This window comes from Callithrix jacchus, chromosome 8, assembly GCF_049354715.1.
Source record: "Callithrix jacchus isolate 240 chromosome 8, calJac240_pri, whole genome shotgun sequence".
NCBI lineage: Eukaryota > Metazoa > Chordata > Mammalia > Primates > Cebidae > Callithrix > Callithrix jacchus.
Window position 1 is genome coordinate 69,517,560 of NC_133509.1, and position 16,308 is coordinate 69,533,867.

General features: G+C 44.8%; 1 protein-coding gene and 1 pseudogene across 4 annotated transcripts in view; one reads left to right on the forward strand and one right to left on the reverse strand.

Annotated features, from left to right (window-relative positions):
• The first annotated feature begins 156 nt into the window (after positions 1–156).
• FAM177A1 (family with sequence similarity 177 member A1) overlaps positions 157–16,308 on the forward strand; it is a 36,530-nt gene continuing 20,378 nt past the window's right edge. For 2 of the 4 annotated variants that reach the window (XM_078334777.1, XM_009005923.5), the window contains exons 1-2: positions 180–457; positions 11,017–11,190. In XM_078334777.1, the coding sequence (XP_078190903.1) occupies positions 293–457; positions 11,017–11,190 (339 nt within the window). In that variant the 5' untranslated portion in view covers positions 180–292. Of the gene's footprint in view, positions 458–1,323; positions 1,433–11,016; positions 11,191–16,308 lie in introns of those variants that run through there. The other 2 variants (XM_078334778.1, XM_078334779.1) reach the window with 2 other exon arrangements.
• LOC103795722 (protein PIMREG pseudogene) lies at positions 2,895–3,759 on the reverse strand (annotated as a pseudogene).

Genomic DNA, 16,308 nt, shown 5'->3' on the forward strand with positions numbered 1-16,308 from the left:
GGAGCTCGGGACGCGTGCCTGGCCGGAAACGACGTCCCGAGTGGCCCCGCCCCGCCTCACGCGAGCCGGTAGTTGCGCCTCCTAGACTGTGGTTGGCTGGCTCTCCGGGTCCGGGGCCAGGTGGGCGAGGCGAGGCGCGGAAGGGCCCCGCCCCTCAGGCCGGCCCCACCTCTCACGGCGGGCTAGTCTCTCTCGCTGAGACTTGGCTGGGTGCGGCGTTAGGTAGGCGCTGCGGGTGAGTCTCACTTCCCGACAGCGGGGCTTGGCCAGCGACTGGGCGGAGAGGCAGAGGATGGAAGTGGGCTTATCGGCCATTACCCTCTGTTTCGCCAGCGCCAGGAGTCCTGTGGTGGCGACGACGATGGAGCAGGAGCCAGTGGGCCGTTTGGAGCGAGGAGAAGCTGTCGCAGCCTCGGGAGCTGCAGCCGCCGCGGCGTTTGGGGAATCTACCGGGCAGGTAGGTGGGGCCGCCGAGGCTGACGTCCTGGCTGCTCTTTTGGCCTGCCCAGCCTTCTTCCGAGCAGGCCGCCCTGGTTTTAGAGTTCCTCCTCACTGCACCCCTATTTCTGCGCAATGAAACCGGCTTGTGGGAAGCAGAGGCCCCCCTCATTCACCAACCCCTTCGCTTGGCAGCACTCCAGACTCTGGGGCTGCCTCGGATTCTGGGGATGATAGTACAGCTTCTGGTCAGCCAGCTGGAAAAGGAGGGCGTATCCCCCAAAGACTCTTCTTGCAGTAGCTGGAAGCCAGGTGAGGGCGGTTTCAGCCACTTCTGTCTCTTCTAGTGCTAGCGGCGCGCTTGCCTTGGCATCTGATCTTGCTTGGCTAATAGCAACCATATGCTAATAGTTTACCGGCTTTGATAATAGTTTACCGGAATCCTTACAGTCTCCGCTCGAGGTGGGTGTTACTCCATTTCACCCTCGAGGCAACTAAGGCCCCCAGCTGCGCTGTCCAACAGAAATAGAATGCAAGCTTCATTGAAAATTGTAATTTCAATTTTCCTGTAGCCACGTTTTTTAAAAACGTGAAAAGCCAATTTTATTAATTTTAATAGCATATCTTATTTAACCCAATTTATATGAAAAAATTTCAACCCATAATTAGTATGAAAGTTATTATTATTATTTTTTTTTGAGACGGAGTTTCTCTGTTGTTACCCAGACTGGAGTGCAATGGCACGATCTAGGCTCACTGCACCCTCCGCCTCCTGGGTTCAGGCAATTCTGCCTCAGCCTCCCGAGTAGCTGGGATTACAGGCATGCGCCACCATGCCCAGCTAATTTTTTGTATTTTTAGTAGAGACGGGGTTTCACCATGTTGACCAGGATGGTCTCGATCTCTTGACCTTGTGATCCACCCGCCTCGGCCTCCCAACGTGCTGGGATTACAGGCGTGAGCCACCGCGCCCGGCCTGAAAGTTATTAATGAGGTATTTTCATTCTCTTTTTTGAGTCTTACTCTTTGAAATGCTGGGTGTATTTTACACGTACAACAAACATATCGCAGTTCTGACTGACCACATTTCAAGTGCTCATTAGCCACTTGTGTCTAGTGATTACTGTATTGGACAGGGCTGGTTTAAAGAGTTAAAGTTCTTGCAACTTTTCAGTATTTAAAAAAAGAAAATAATTGCAACTTTCTAGTGTAAAAAAAGAGAAGATATGGCCAGGCGTGGTGGCTCAGGCCTGTAATCCTAGCACTTTGGGAGGCCAAGGTGGGCAGATCACCTGAGGTCAGGAGTTTGAGACCAGCCTGGTCAACATGGTGAAACTCCATGTCTAATAAAAATGCAAAAGTTAGCTGGGCATGGTGGTATGCGCCTGTAATTCCAGCTACTGGGGAGGCTGAGGTATGAATCGCTTGAACTGGGGAGGTGGAGGTTACAGTGAGCCAAGATCAGGACATTGCACTCCAGCATGGGCAACAGAGTGAGACTTGGTCTCAAAAGAAGAAAAAAGTTTGGAGATTTGTTTTGGATTTGGTTGTCTAAATTAGCAGTTTAGGATCTTCGACTATGTAAAACCAATGAACAAATTGTTTTACATGAATCCTGCTCAGAAGTATACAGTTTTGGCTGTTAAAAATGATGAGTTGCTCATGTATAGAACTCTTCCCATCCTCCATGACAGTGAAGCTTTTTCATTGAAAAAAAAAAAGCTTTTTCAATGAAGATTTTTCGTTTTTGAGACTAAGTACCTGAATGTTAGTAAGACATTTCCCCCAATCTGTGAGTACATCCCTTTTTTTTTTTCAAAGGCAAACAGTCTTCATTATGAGAAAGCAGTGTTATCTAGGAAAGTCACATGCTGGTTTCTTTCTAATAAAATGACAAAGCAGATTTCTTAAATAATTTACAAAGGGCAGAAATTGCTCTTGAACAGGCTACCCCTCCCGGCATACCCACAGCGCTCTGCATCGAGCATATAAATAGGTACCTGTGAGCCCAGGGTCTTAAGCCTGGAAATATCTCCTATGCCTTCCTCTGAGTCCCTGGTAGGGAAAGCAGGGATGAGAGTGGGGCCCTCGGGAGCCTTGGCACCAGAAACACAGACAGTGAGTGACTCTGCGGATGACACCCCCAAAATCAGACACCTGGGTACATGGCTAAGAGCTCTCAAACATCGGATGCTAGCACTTCACGTTACACACGAGGCAAATATAAAGCTCAAAGTCAGGTGTATAGAGTTTCTAAGCTCGAGAGTCCCTTGGGAAAGCAAAAGGTACAATTCTCCCCACCTCTGCCAGACACTTTCCCCAAGACACTCTCGGGCTATGGCTGGCAGTCACCGATGGGTCCAGATGTGGCCGGAGCAGTGAGGCTCCAGGCCCCTTCTTAGTCAGGTCCTCATTAGCAGGGGCTCAGGGGTACTGATGACTCCTGAGGGCTTCCTGGAAGAAGTGCATGGGGAAGCACAGACATTCTTGGGTGTGAAGCCTTGGCGGTCAGACAGGGCTTGTTTCCTGCAGGCACTTCATCAGCCATGAATGAGAGAGACGATGTCACCACTCTCTTCTGCCATGATGGCTTCATCTAGCTCTTGGGACAGCTTCTGTAGGTGCTGAATTCCCACCCCCACAGGCTCTAGGTCGCTGTCAGACTCACTGGGAGAGCAGAGGGGCTCTGTAGAGGAGTACGGGCTCCGGAAGGCTGCCTCCCGCCTCGACCACGGTAACGGGCGGGCACATGAGCCCATCTGGGTAGAGAGGCAGTGATGCGCCTTCTCCCAGGGGCCTGCGGGTGAGTAGGCAGGGGCGGCTCCAGACAGCCGGGTGCTCTTCTGGCTCAAGCTGTGAGTTGGGGATCCACTGCCCTTCTGTGCTCCTCTCTTCCTCCTCCTGGCCTTCACCTGGGTCTCCACCAGCCACTTGGTGCCACCTTGGCAGGACTCCTGGATTCTCTGGGACATGGCACCCAAGGCACTCTTAGCTGAGCGAGCTGCTGCCTGGAGGCCCTGTTGCCCTGGCTCTGGGGTTTCCAGACGTTTCCAGGAGGGGCCTGGGCAGAGGTTGAGGTTGACGGCTTTCAGGGGCAGCCTCCTTTGGAACTGTCTGCACAGGGACCCCAGGGCCCCGGAGGAGGTCTCCTGATGGCTGGCCACAGGCTGCAGCTCCTTGCTGTCCTCCAGCTGCTCTTGGTGCCGGAGAGATCTCCGGCGCACGGAGGTCCCCATGCTCTGCCACTGAGAAGCCATCTGCCTGGCCAAGTCTTTTCTGCCCACTACACCCAGACACCAACGCTGATCACACCCGAGCACCGAGTACCTCTCTTACAGTATGATGGAGTTTGCATTGGCCAGGCGTCCTGGCTCACGCCTGTAATCCCAAAACTTTGGGAAGCTGAGGTGGGTGGGTCACCTGAGGCTGGCAGTTGGAGACCAGCCTGACCAACAAGGAGAAACCCTGTCTCTACTAAAAGTACAAAATTAGCCGGGCCTGGTGGCGCACACCGGTAATCCCAGCTGCTCGGAAAGCTGAGGCAGGAGAATCGTTTGAACCCGGGAGGCGGAGGTTGCAGTGAGCCGAGATCGAGCCATTGCTCTCCAGCCTGAGCAACAAGAGCAAAACTCCATCCCAAAAGAAAAAAAAAAAAACAACAACAAAACACAAACTTACCCAGCCTGGGCAACTGAAAAAACAAAAACAAAGAACACAATTTTCCCACATACCAGTCTCCATATGGAATTTCTTTTTTCCCTCCTACATAAGAAGGAATTCAGGGGACAACATTAATTGATTTGGAAGCCACTTTAATTTCAGTTGAGTTGAGACCTGTTGTTGGCAAGTGCACTTATACTTAACCTTTGTTAAGTCCACAGTGCTGGATATGTTTCTTTTTTTTTTTTTTTTTTTTGAGACAGAGTCTTGCTCTGTCACCAGGCTGGAGTGCAGTGGCTCAATCTCGGCTCACTGCAACCTCTGCCACCTGGGTTCAAGCGATTCTTCCGCCTCAGCCTCCTGAGTATCTGGGACCACAGGCACGTGCCACCATGCCCGGCTAATTTTTTTGTATTTTTAGTAGAGACGGGGTTTCACTGTGTTGGCCAGGATGGTCTCGATCTCTTGACTTCATGATCCACCTGCCTCGGCCTCCCAAAGTGCTGGGATTACAGGCGTGAGCCACCGTGCCTGGCCTGGATGTGTTTTCAATTTGATTTTTCCTGTTGCTACTAGAATTGTTTTTTAAAAATCACTACTTCGCTTTGGATCTAATAGAAAAGTAAACACACCTGTACTGATATACCAGCTAAATGTTGTTTGACCTGAGAGGCTCTTTGATTTGGGTTAGTGACTTGTTGTTTTCATATTCTTGTTTAACAACTACTTGAAGTGTAATGAAGGCTATAGAACAAAAGATAAAAATCAGAGGAATACCAACCCCCCCCCACCCCCCACTGTTTCCTCATGTTCTCATTCCCCAAAAGTAACTATTAAGTTTTGGTGTAGTCTCTCTGGGATTCTCTATGCAAATACTATCTCTTCTTTCTTGTTAAACACAAATGAGTTCTGCTTTTCCATTTGCCCTTTTTGGTTTTGGATTCACATTCCTGAAGCAGAAACATCTTTGGGAACTCCAGATCTATGCCCAGGGGGTTGAGCACAGTAAGAAGGAAGAGGCCAGTGAAGTGGGTATCTGGTGGGAGGAGGAGGCCCCCATCATACACTCCTTCCCAAGTTTGGCAGAACTGAGAAATCCTTAGTGCAATGTAGGGAAACGGAGTAAGAGATAGGAGATAGGGTCTAGACTTAGGCCTGCAGACAGGCCATCCAGTACCTGTTATGTCTTTTATCCAGCAGCTTCTCTGAATAGACTTAACCAGAATCTCAACCTCAGTGTTATTAAAGGAGTTAAACTTTCAATACCACTTTGTGATTGATTTATTTGGCACCTCTGGGACCAAGTACTTACTGTGTATCAGGAACTCTAGGCTGAAGGATATAGCGTGCCTACCCCCCATGTTGCTAATAATCTAATTGGGGAAGATGACACACAATAAATTCCAAGTGTAGTATGTAACTTTTTTTTTTTTTGAGACAAAGTCTTGCTCTGTCGCCAAGCACCAGGCTGGAGTGCAGTGGTGGGATCTCAGCTCACTGCAACCTCCGCCTCCCGGGTTCAAGCAATTCTCCTGCCTTAGCCTCCTGAGTAGCTGGGACTACAAGTGCGTGCCACCATGCCCAGCTAATTTTTGTATTTTTTTAGTAGAGACAGGGTTTCACCATATTGGCCAGGATGGTCTCGATCTCTTGACCTCGTGATCTGCCCGCCTCGGCCTCCCAAAGTGCTGGCATTACAGGGGTGAGCCACCGCGCCTGGTCACCCAAGTGTAGCATGTATTTTAAAGAAATCTGGGTGCTCCATCCTGATCAACTTGGTGAAACCCCATCTCTACTAAAAAAACACGAAAATTAGCTAGGTGTAGCGGTGCGCACCTGTAGTCCCAGCTACTTGGGAGGCTGATGCAGGAGAATTGCTTGAACCAGGGAGGTGGAGGTTGCAGTGAGCCGAGATCGTGCCACTGCACTCCATCCTGGGTGACAGAGTGAGACTCTGTCTCAAAAAAAAAAAAAAAAACAAAAACAAAACTGGGTGCCATGGGAGTTTATTTTTTTTAAAATGCCATTAAAACCAGATCTGCTGTGCAGTGGCTCACGCCTGTAATCCCAGCACTTTGGGAGGCAGAGGCAGGTGGGTCACTAGGTCAGGATTCAAGATCAGACTGGCCAACATGGTGAAACCCCATCTCTACTAAAAATACAGAAATTAGCTGGGTGTGGTGGCTCACGCCTGTAGTCCCAGCTATTTGGGAGGCTGAGGCAGGAGAATCGCTTGAACCCAGGAGGTGGAGCCAAGATTGCACCACTGCACTCCAGCCTGGGTGACAGAGCAAGATGTTATCTCAGAAGAAAAAAAGAAAAGAAAAAACAGATTCTGATAATAAAGATAAGCACATTTATAGTTTGGTTAACAATAAAATGGAGTTAAAACGTTAATTGACATGGTACCTCATAATTTTCTTGTGTTATAAAATGTTTTCAGAGCTTTGGAGTTCATTAATGGAATTTGCATAATTGGCAGTGAAAATTTTCTTACTTGAAGATTTATAAAATGAAGCATTTGGAAAATGCACAGTATGTTTTTTTTTTTTTGAGACAGTCTCATCTCACTTTGTTGCCCGGGCTGGAATGCATGGGGTAATCTCGGCTACCGCAACCTCTGCCTCCCAGATTTAAGCGATTCTCCTGCCTCAGCCTCCCAAGTAGCTGGGATTACAGGCATGTGCCACCACGGCCAGCTAATTTTGTGTTTTTAGTAGAGACAGGGTTTTTCCACGTTGGTCAGGCTGGTCTCGAATTCCCAACCTCCAGTGATCCACCCGCCTCACTTCCCAAAGTGCTGGGATTACAGATGTGAGGCACCATGCCTGGCTAAGAGATGGGGTTTTACCATGTTGGCCAGGCTGGTCTTTTATTCCTGACCTCAAGTGGTCTCCCAAAGTGCTGAGATTAGAGGCGTGAGCCACCGTGCCCCACCACAGTGTAACTTTTATTTGTAATTATTGGATTTCTGGTTTGAGTTGTTGTTTTAAAATTTAAAAAAACAAAAAAGAAAACTTTAAAAAAAGAAAAATGTTTTAGAACTATAATTATTGGGAATTTTATACCACATTATTTTCTGGTTGGTTTTACCTGTCAGTGCTTCCTTCATTGCCCTCCCCCCCACCCCACCCCTATCTCCCAGGTAGAGGTTAGAATCATTATCCCTAATCTGAAATACTCTAAAATCTGAACCTTTTTGAGTGCTGACGTCCCTTCCTTTGCCTGTGTCATAGAAGGAAAAAATTAAGCCAATGAGATTGCTAGAGGGAGCAGTGAGAAGCCTCTTCTGTCCTGATAGAGGTGGAGTAGGGTGGGGCATGGTGGTATACTGTGAAGGATTTGAGATCTCCATTCACTGGAGCTATTGCACTGGCATTAGATCCATCTAATTAGTAGAATGATTGGAGATCTAACAGCTCATCTATCTTTCCTTTGCATAGGAAATTAATGGATCCAAAAAGCTGAGTCATAGTCCAAAAGGAAATGTTGGTGTCAGGACAACCATAGCCAAATTTTATCTCAAGGGGAAACTTGAGATTGGGTAGGGATGGCTATCTGTGCCTGGGGACTGGTCGAGGGTGGGAACGGGAAGAAGAAAGCTAGCCTGGGTGAACTACTTGTTTATTTTGTTCATGGACACAATAAATGGCCTCATCTTTCCTTGTTAGGGGCTGGGGTTTGTTTGAACCCTCAGCACAGGCTAGAGAGAATTGTGAATTTTTTTAAAGCTAATAACATAGATAGCCTATGTTATCAAATTTTATTTTTAAAGATAGTTTGGCCGGGCGCGGTGGCTCAAGCCTGTAATCCCAGCACTTTGGGAGGCCGAGGCGGGTGGATCACGAGGTCAACAGATCGAGACCATCCTGGTCAACATGGTGAAACCCTGTCTCTACCAAAAATACAAAAAATTAGCTGGGCATGGTGGTGCGTGCCTGTAATCCCAGCTACTCAGGAAGCTGAGGCAGGAGAATTGCCTGAACCCAGGAGGTGGAGGTTGTGGTGAGCCGAGATCGCGCCATTGCACTCCAGCCTGGGTAACAAGAGCGAAACTCCGTCTCAAAATAAATAAATAAATAAAATAAAGATAGTTTATTATTTCTATATTTATTTATTTATTTAGAGATGGGGTTTCACCATGTTGGCCAGGCTGGTCTCGAACTGCTGACCTTCTAATCCGCCCACCTCAGCCTCTCAGAGTGCTGGGATTACAGACGTGAGCCACTGCGCCCGGCCTTATTTTTATTTGTTTTTTTAGATGGAGTCTCGCTCTGTCACCCAAGCTGGAGTGCAGTGGCGCAATCTCAGCTCACTGCCACCTCTGCCTCCCAGGTTCAAGTGATTCTCCTGCCTCAGCTTCCCAAGTAGATGGGACTACAGCCACATGTCACCACACCCAGCTAATTTTTGTATTTTTAGTGGAGATGGGGTTTTGCCATGTTGGCTGGGCTGGTCTTCAACTCCTGACCTCAGCTTATCCACCTGCCTTGGCCCCCTCAAAATGCTGGGATTATAGGTGTGAGCCACTTCTCCTGGCCTTATTTTTGTTTTTTTGAGACAGTCTTGCTCTTTTGCCTAGGCTGGAGTGCAGTGGTGCAATCTTGGCTCACTGCAGCCTCCACCTCCTGGGTTCAAGTGATTCTCATGCCTCAGCCTCCCAAGTAGCTGGGATTACAGACATGTAGCACTGTGCTTAGCTAAGTTTTGTATTTTTAGTAAAGATGGGGTTTGCCATGTTGGCCATCCTGGTCTTGAACTCCTGACCTCATGTGATCCTCCCACCTCAGCCTCCCAAAGTGCTGGGATTACAGGCGTAAGCCACCATGCCTGCTCTGTTATCGAATTTTCATGATCTGCAGTTTGCTATATGGCAGTTACACTTGCTGTCAGTGATGTCCATGTGGGCCATGGAGCAATGCATGTGTTATTTGGTTGGATATATTAATACTTGAATTCAAATCCTGGCTAATGACTAAACTTTCCTTCGGGAGGTAAAAGACGTTATCTGTTTTCTAAGAAGGACCTTAGAAGATTAAGAGAAAACAATGTATAAAAATAAAGTAGCAGCCAGTCTCGGTGGCGACGCCTGTAATCCCAAGCACTTTGCGAGACTGAAACGGGTAGATCATGAGGTCAGGAGATCGTGACCATCCTGGGTAACACAGTGAAACCACATCTCTAAAAATAAAAAAAATTAGCCGGGCATAGTAGCATGCGCCTGTAATCCCCGCTACTCAGGAGGCTGATGCAGGAGAACTGCTTGAACCCTGGGAGGCAGAGGTTGCAGTGAGCCGAGATTGCACTACTGCACTCCAGCCTGGGCAACAGAATGAGACCCCGCCTCAATCAATCAATCAATAAAGTAGCTTATGCTTGCATAACTGGGCAATTTTAGTTCACTGTTTTTGTCAATTTAATCCTGTCTTTGCAACAGCAATTCAAAGAGCTTTTCCAGTGGTTGAACAGCAGTCGTGGGTTTAAATTATATTTGCTTATAACCATAAGAATCCTTATAGAGAACACAATTTTTATACTCTGGACTACCTTAGAGAGTTCTACCAACATGAGCTGTAATCATGATAGCACTGTAGTCCTGCATATGCAAAAAGAATAAAAGGCCTCCTTTGACTACTCTCTCGCTTGCTCCTTCTTCCCTATCTCAGATTCTATCCATGAGGTAACCACTGTTGCCAGATTTTTCTTCACAATTGTGTGTACTGTACCTTTTTGAAATCTGGAAGTTTAAACTTAAGGTAGTTTTCCTTTTTTTTTTAAATACTTAATTTTTTCTTTTTATTTTCACTGTGGTTTGTAAACTTAAGGTAGTTTTCTTAGGGCTTTAAACTTTAGACAAGATGACAATGAAAGGAAGCTCTTCACCATCTCCTGTAATATCTATGTAACTTTGGCTGTATGTGTGAAGTAAAATTAACATTTTCCTAGGAATAAATTTGTACTAGAATTCCAGCTCAGGCACAGTGATTCATGCCTGTAATCCTAAACTTCAGGAGGCTGAGGTGGGAGGATTGCTTAAGGTCAGGAGTTGGAGACCAGCCTGGGCAACATAGCCAGACACTGTCTCTGTAGACAAAATAAAAAAAATTAGTCAGGCATGGTGATACGCTCCTATAGTCCCAGCTACTCAGGAGGTGGAGATGGGAGGATCACTTGAGGTCAGGAATTTGAGGTTGCAGTGAGTCATGATTGCACCACTGCACTTCAGCCTGGGCAACAGCCAGACCCTGTCTGGGTCTGGAAAAAAAAAGAAAATCTGGCTGGGTGAAGTGGCTCACGCCTGTAATCCCAGCACTTTGGGAGACTGAGGTGGGCAGATCATGAGGTCAGGAGATTGAGACCATCCTGGCTAACATGGTGAAACCCCATCTCTACTAAAAACACAAAGAGTTAGTCGGGCGTGGTGGCACATGCCTGTAGTCCTAGCTACTCTGGAGGCTGAAGCAGGCGAATTGCTTGAACATGGGATACGGAGGTTGTGGTGAGCTGAGATTGGGCCACTGCACTCCAGCCTGGGCGACAGAGAGAGACTCCATCTTAGAAAAAAAAAAAATCCGTAGACTACTATAGTTTAAAAACTTGTGAAATTTTTTTACTATCAGAAATCTCTGTTTTCACATATCTATTAATGATGAAGACATCTGGAAGACCAGAGATAAAACACTGATGATCTGCTTTCCGATTTTGGTTTACAGATAGGTTTTATTTGATCTGCTGTAGTCTTGCCACTGCACTTTAGCCTGGGCAACAGAGTCAGACCCTGTCTCGGAACAAACCAAAACTGCTTAAAGATTTGTTTGTTTATCTACTAAAATAAAGCTACCAAAAGTTTTTCATGTGTAATGAAAAAAAATTAATCTCACTTGAAACTCTCATTTTCTTAAAATATTGTTGATATAGATGAGTAACGAAAGAGGCTTTGAAAATGTAGAACTGGGAGTCATAGGAAAAAAGAAGAAAGTCCCAAGGAGAGTCATCCACTTTGTTAGTGGCGAAACAATGGAAGAATACAGCACAGATGAAGATGAAGTCGACAGCCTGGAGAAGAAAGATGTTTTGCCTACTGTTGATCCGGTAGGTTTGATATTGATCTTTTTTTTTCTCAGTGGGCTTTGTTTTTTATTTGTTTTCCCTAAACATTGAGTGGAAGGGACCTTTCAAAGTTTGAATCAATTATATTCTTATTATAAAATTATTTATGATGATTTTGATAGAAAATAATATTTTTACATGATATGGATGGACATATTTACAGCATTTCAGTAGCCTGAAACAGCTTGTTTTTCAGTGTCAGAGTACTTTGTTAGTGTGGAAAGATTTAAGATTTGTATTACTAAATTGAGTGCTTGAAATCCAGTTCCTTACTTCCTGTGAGGACTAAGGATAAAAACAAAAACAAACAAGAAACCCAGTTTCTTTGATTTAAGGACTGTACTGCCATGATAGTTTCCACCCAAAACTTAGGAAGTTATCAGCTTTTAAAAATATTGCCTCAAGTTTTGATTGGACGATAGGAATATACATTTCTGAACTTTGTGTGCCTTATCAACTAACTTTGACAATTTCTGAATCATATAATATGTGACTGTAGAATTATAAGACTAGCTATATATTTATAAAGAAATTTTTATATATAAAGAAATGCCCATCAAGTAATTATTTTGAAAGTCCAGGAAATCACATATTTACTGACTTTCCAACAGGTACTATTTTTTTTTTTTGAGACAGAGTCTCATTCTGTCACCCAGGCTGGAGTGCAATGGCGCGATCTCGGCTCACTGCAACCTCCGCCTCCCGGGTTCAAGCGATTCTCCTGCCTCAGCCTCCTGAGTGGCTGGGATTACAGGTGCGTGCCACTGCTCCCAGCTAATTTTTGTATTTTTAGTAGAGAGGGGGTTTCAACATTTTGGTCAGGCTGGTCTCGAACTCCTGACCCTGTGATCCGCCGGCCTCGGCTTCCCAAAGTGCTGGGGTTACAGGCATGAGCCACCGTGCCCGGCCTTTTTTTTTGTTTTTTTTAAGGTGGGGTTTCCCCATGTTGGTCAGGCTGGTCTTGTACTCCTGACCTCAGATGATCCGCCCGCCTTGGCTTCCAAAGTGCTTGGAATGCATGAGCCACCATGTCCGGCCCCAACAGGTACTATTTTAGGTGCCAGTGATATAAATTTCTGCTCTTACATACTAGGGAGAAGACAGGCAACAAATAAATATGTACTGTAATTATCAGGCTATGAAAAGTGCTATAAAGAAAATTAAGCATAGTAACAAGATAGAGAATTGTTTATATTTGACTTTGAAAATGTTACTCATTTTCATCAGATTTGGCTTTAAATATTTGGCTATTAAAAAAATCATAAGCAGGATGCTGGGAGTGGCTCATTCTTGTAATTCCAGCACTTTGGGAGGCCAAGGTGAGTGGGTCCTAAGGTCAGGAGTTAGAGACCAGCCTGGCCAACCTGGTGAAAACCTGTCTACTAAAAATATTTAAAAAAAGCCAAGTGTGGTGGCAGGTGTCTGTAATCCCTCTGGAGGCTGAGGCAGGAGAATGGGTTGAACCTGGGAGGTGGAGGTTACAGTGAGCCAAGATTGTGCCATTGCATTCCAGCTTGGGCAACAAGAATGAAACACCATCTCAAAAAAAAAAAAAACAAAAAACCAGAGGATCTGTATGTTTATAATTAGTTAGAAAGTTAGTCTCTTTCTAGACTCTATAAAATATGGAATATGAAGAAAAAGAATTTGGAGAGGATAAGACTAGCAGAGACCAACCTCTTTAAGTCTCAGTTCTCTCATGTGTATAATGGATAAAAATAAAAAAATCAGATTTTTCTCCACAGAAAATATTCAGAGGATTGTGCAGTATACTCTGAAGTTAGTTCCAAGTACAGGTAGAATATTAAAGAGGTGTTTCATGCAATGGAAGAATTATTGGAATAAATATCTTCTTTTTAAATTACTTTGAAGGGTTAATTCATGTTTATCTGTATATTTTTATTTGTATTTGCTTTTTTTTTTCCTTGAGACCAGGTCTCACTCTGGCGCTAGTCTGGAGTGCAGTGGTATGATCTCAGCTCACTGCAACCTTTGTCTCCCGGAGTCAAGTGATTTTCCTGCCTCAACCTCCCAACTAGGTGGGACTACAGCCATGTGCCACCATGCCCAGCTAATTTTTTTGTATTTTTAGTAGAGATAGCATTTCCCCATGTTGCCCAGGGTGGTCTTGATCTCTTGACCTCCTGATTTGCCCGCCTTGGCTTCCCAAAGTGCTGGGATTACAGGCGTGAGCCACTGTATCCAGCTGTATTTGCTTATGTTTTTAAAAGTCATTGTCTCCAAAGGTGGCCTGTATTTACATAGAAGCAGAATAAACACATTGTTATAAAAAGAATATCTCTTTCTTACTTTACTAAAGATTTACATTTTTTAAAAACCTTTATTGAGATACGGTTTACATACCATATAATTCAACCATTTATATCTTGTAATTTAGTGATTTTAATTATTCACAGATAATTATGTGTGCATATATATGGCACAACTTTTGCCATAGTCAATTTTAGTACATTTACATAACCGCAAAAGGAAACTTGACATTCTTAATCAGAATAAGTGAAAAATAAATGCAAAGAAACCACGTACCTTTTAGCTATTACCCTCTATCCTCCATCCCACTTGCCACCACTTTCTGTCATAGAATTTCCTATTTTACATGAAAAACTCATCAGTGGTCTGTTACTTAGCATTTTTTTTTTTTTTTTTTTTAGACAGAATCTCACTCTGTTGCCCAGGCTGTAGGACAGTGGCAGGATATTGGCTCACTGCAGTCTCTGCCTCCTGGGTTCAAGCAATTCTCCTGCCTTAGACTCCTGAGTAGCTGGGACTACAGGCATGCGACACCATGCCCAGCTAATTTTTTTGTATTTTTAGTAGAGACAGGATTTCACCATGTTGGCCAGGATGGTCTCGAACTCCTGACCTTGTGATCCGCCTGCCTTGGCTTCCTAAAGAGCTGGGATTACAGGCGTAAGCCACTGTACCCAACCAGCATAATGTTTTTAAGGGTCATCCATTTTATAGCATGTGTCAGTACTTCATTCCTTTTTATGATCAAGTAATCCATTATATAGATATATTATCCATTTTATTTATTCGTTTGGAGCTATTGGACATTTAGGTTATTTCTGACTTTTTTTTGAGATGGGTCTGGCTCTGTTGCCCAGGCTGGAATGCAGTGGCCCAATCTCAGCTCACTGCAACTTCCACCTCCCAGGTTCAAGTGATTCTCCTGCCTCAGCCTCCTCAGTAGCTGGGATTACACGTGGCCACCACTACCCCTGCCTAACTTTTTGTACTTTTAGTAGAGGTGGGATTTCACCATGTTGGTCAGGCTGGTGTCGAACTCCTGACCTCAAGTGATCCACCCTCTTTGGCCTCCCAAAGTGCCTGGGATTACAGATGTGAGCCACTGCACCCAGCATGTTTCTGCGTTTTATGAGTTTTTATGAGTAATGAGTAATGCTGCTATGAACAGTCTGATACAGGGTTTTGTTTGGATATATATTTTAATTTTTTAGGGGTACTAGGACTAGAATTGCTGGATCATGAGATAACTGTGCTTTTTGGGGTTTTTTTGAGACAGGGTCTTGCTCTGTCACTCAGGATGGAGTGTAGTGGCACAATCTTCAGCTCGCTGAAATCTCTCTGTCTCCTGGGTTTAAGCAGTTCTTGTGCCTTAGCTTCCCAAGTAACTGGGATTACAGTCATGCACCACCACGCCCAGCTAATTTTTGTATTTTTTTTTTTTAGTGGAGTTGCGGTTTCACTATGTTGGCCAAGCTGGTCTTGAACTCCTGCGTAGGTCTCCCACAGTACTGAGATTACAGGTTTTGGGAGGCAAAGCATGAACAACCGTACCCAGCAATAACTCTATGTTTAAATGTTTGGGGAACTGCCAGACTGTTTTTCAAAGTAGCTGTGCCATTTTGAATTCCTACCAGCAGTGTGTAAGGATAATGATTTTTTGACATATTCACCAACACTTGTTATGTGTCTTTTTATTTTTTTGTTCTCTTGTGCCTTGGCCTATGTATCTTCTAGATTCTAGCAATCCTAGTGAATGGGTATTTCATTGTGGTTTTGATTTACATTTTCTTGATGGTTAGTGATGCTGAGCATTTTTTCAGGTGCATGTTGGCCCTTTGTATGTCTTCATTTGCTTATTTTGATTAGGTTATTTATTTGTTTATTTATTATTTTTTTTTTGAGATGGAGTCTGGCTCTGTCACCCAGGCTGGAGTGCAGTGGTGCAATCTCCACACTGCAACCTCCACCTCCCTGGTTCAAGTGATTCTCCTTCCTCAGCCTACCGAGTAGCTGGGACTATACACACCCAACTAATTTTTTTTTTTTTTTTTTGAGACGGAGTTTCGCTCTTGTTACCCAGGCTGGAGTGCAATGGCGCAATCTCGGCTCACCGCAACCTCCGCCTCCTGGTTCCAGGCAATTCTCCTGTGTCAGCCTCCTGAGTAGCTGGGATTACAGGCATGCGCCACGATGCCCAGCTAATTTTTTTGTATTTTTAGTAGAGACGGGGTTTCACCGTGTTGACCAGGATGGTCTCGATCTCTTGACCTCATGATCCACCCGCCTCGGCCTCCCAAAGTGCTGGGATTACAGGCTTGAGCCACCGCGCCCGGCCTAATTTTTATATTTTTAGTAGACACACGGTTTCACCTTGTTGGGCAGGCCAGTCTTGAATTCCTGACCTCAAGTGATCTGCCCACCTCAGCCTCCCAAAGTGATGGAATTACAGGCGTGAGCCACTGTGCCCAGCCCTAATTATTTTTTAAATGTTCAGAAGACTTCAGCTGTGAAGCTTCCTTGACTTTTCTTTGTGGGTAGTTTTTTGATTACTAATCAGTCTCTTCACTTGCTATCGGGCTATTAAGATTGTTCCTTCTTGAGTCAGTCGTGTAGGATGCTGTCTTTCTAGGAATTTGTCCATTTTATCTGTTATCAAATTTATTGGTATACAATAGTATTTTGTTATGATTCTTTTTATTTTTCATAAGGTTGGGTTTTTTTTTTTTTTCATTTTGGCTTCTGGTTTTGGTCTTTCCTCTTTTTTTTTTTTTTTTTTTGGTAAATCTAGCTAAAGGTTTTCAAATTTTGTTGGTCTTTTCTGAGAACCAA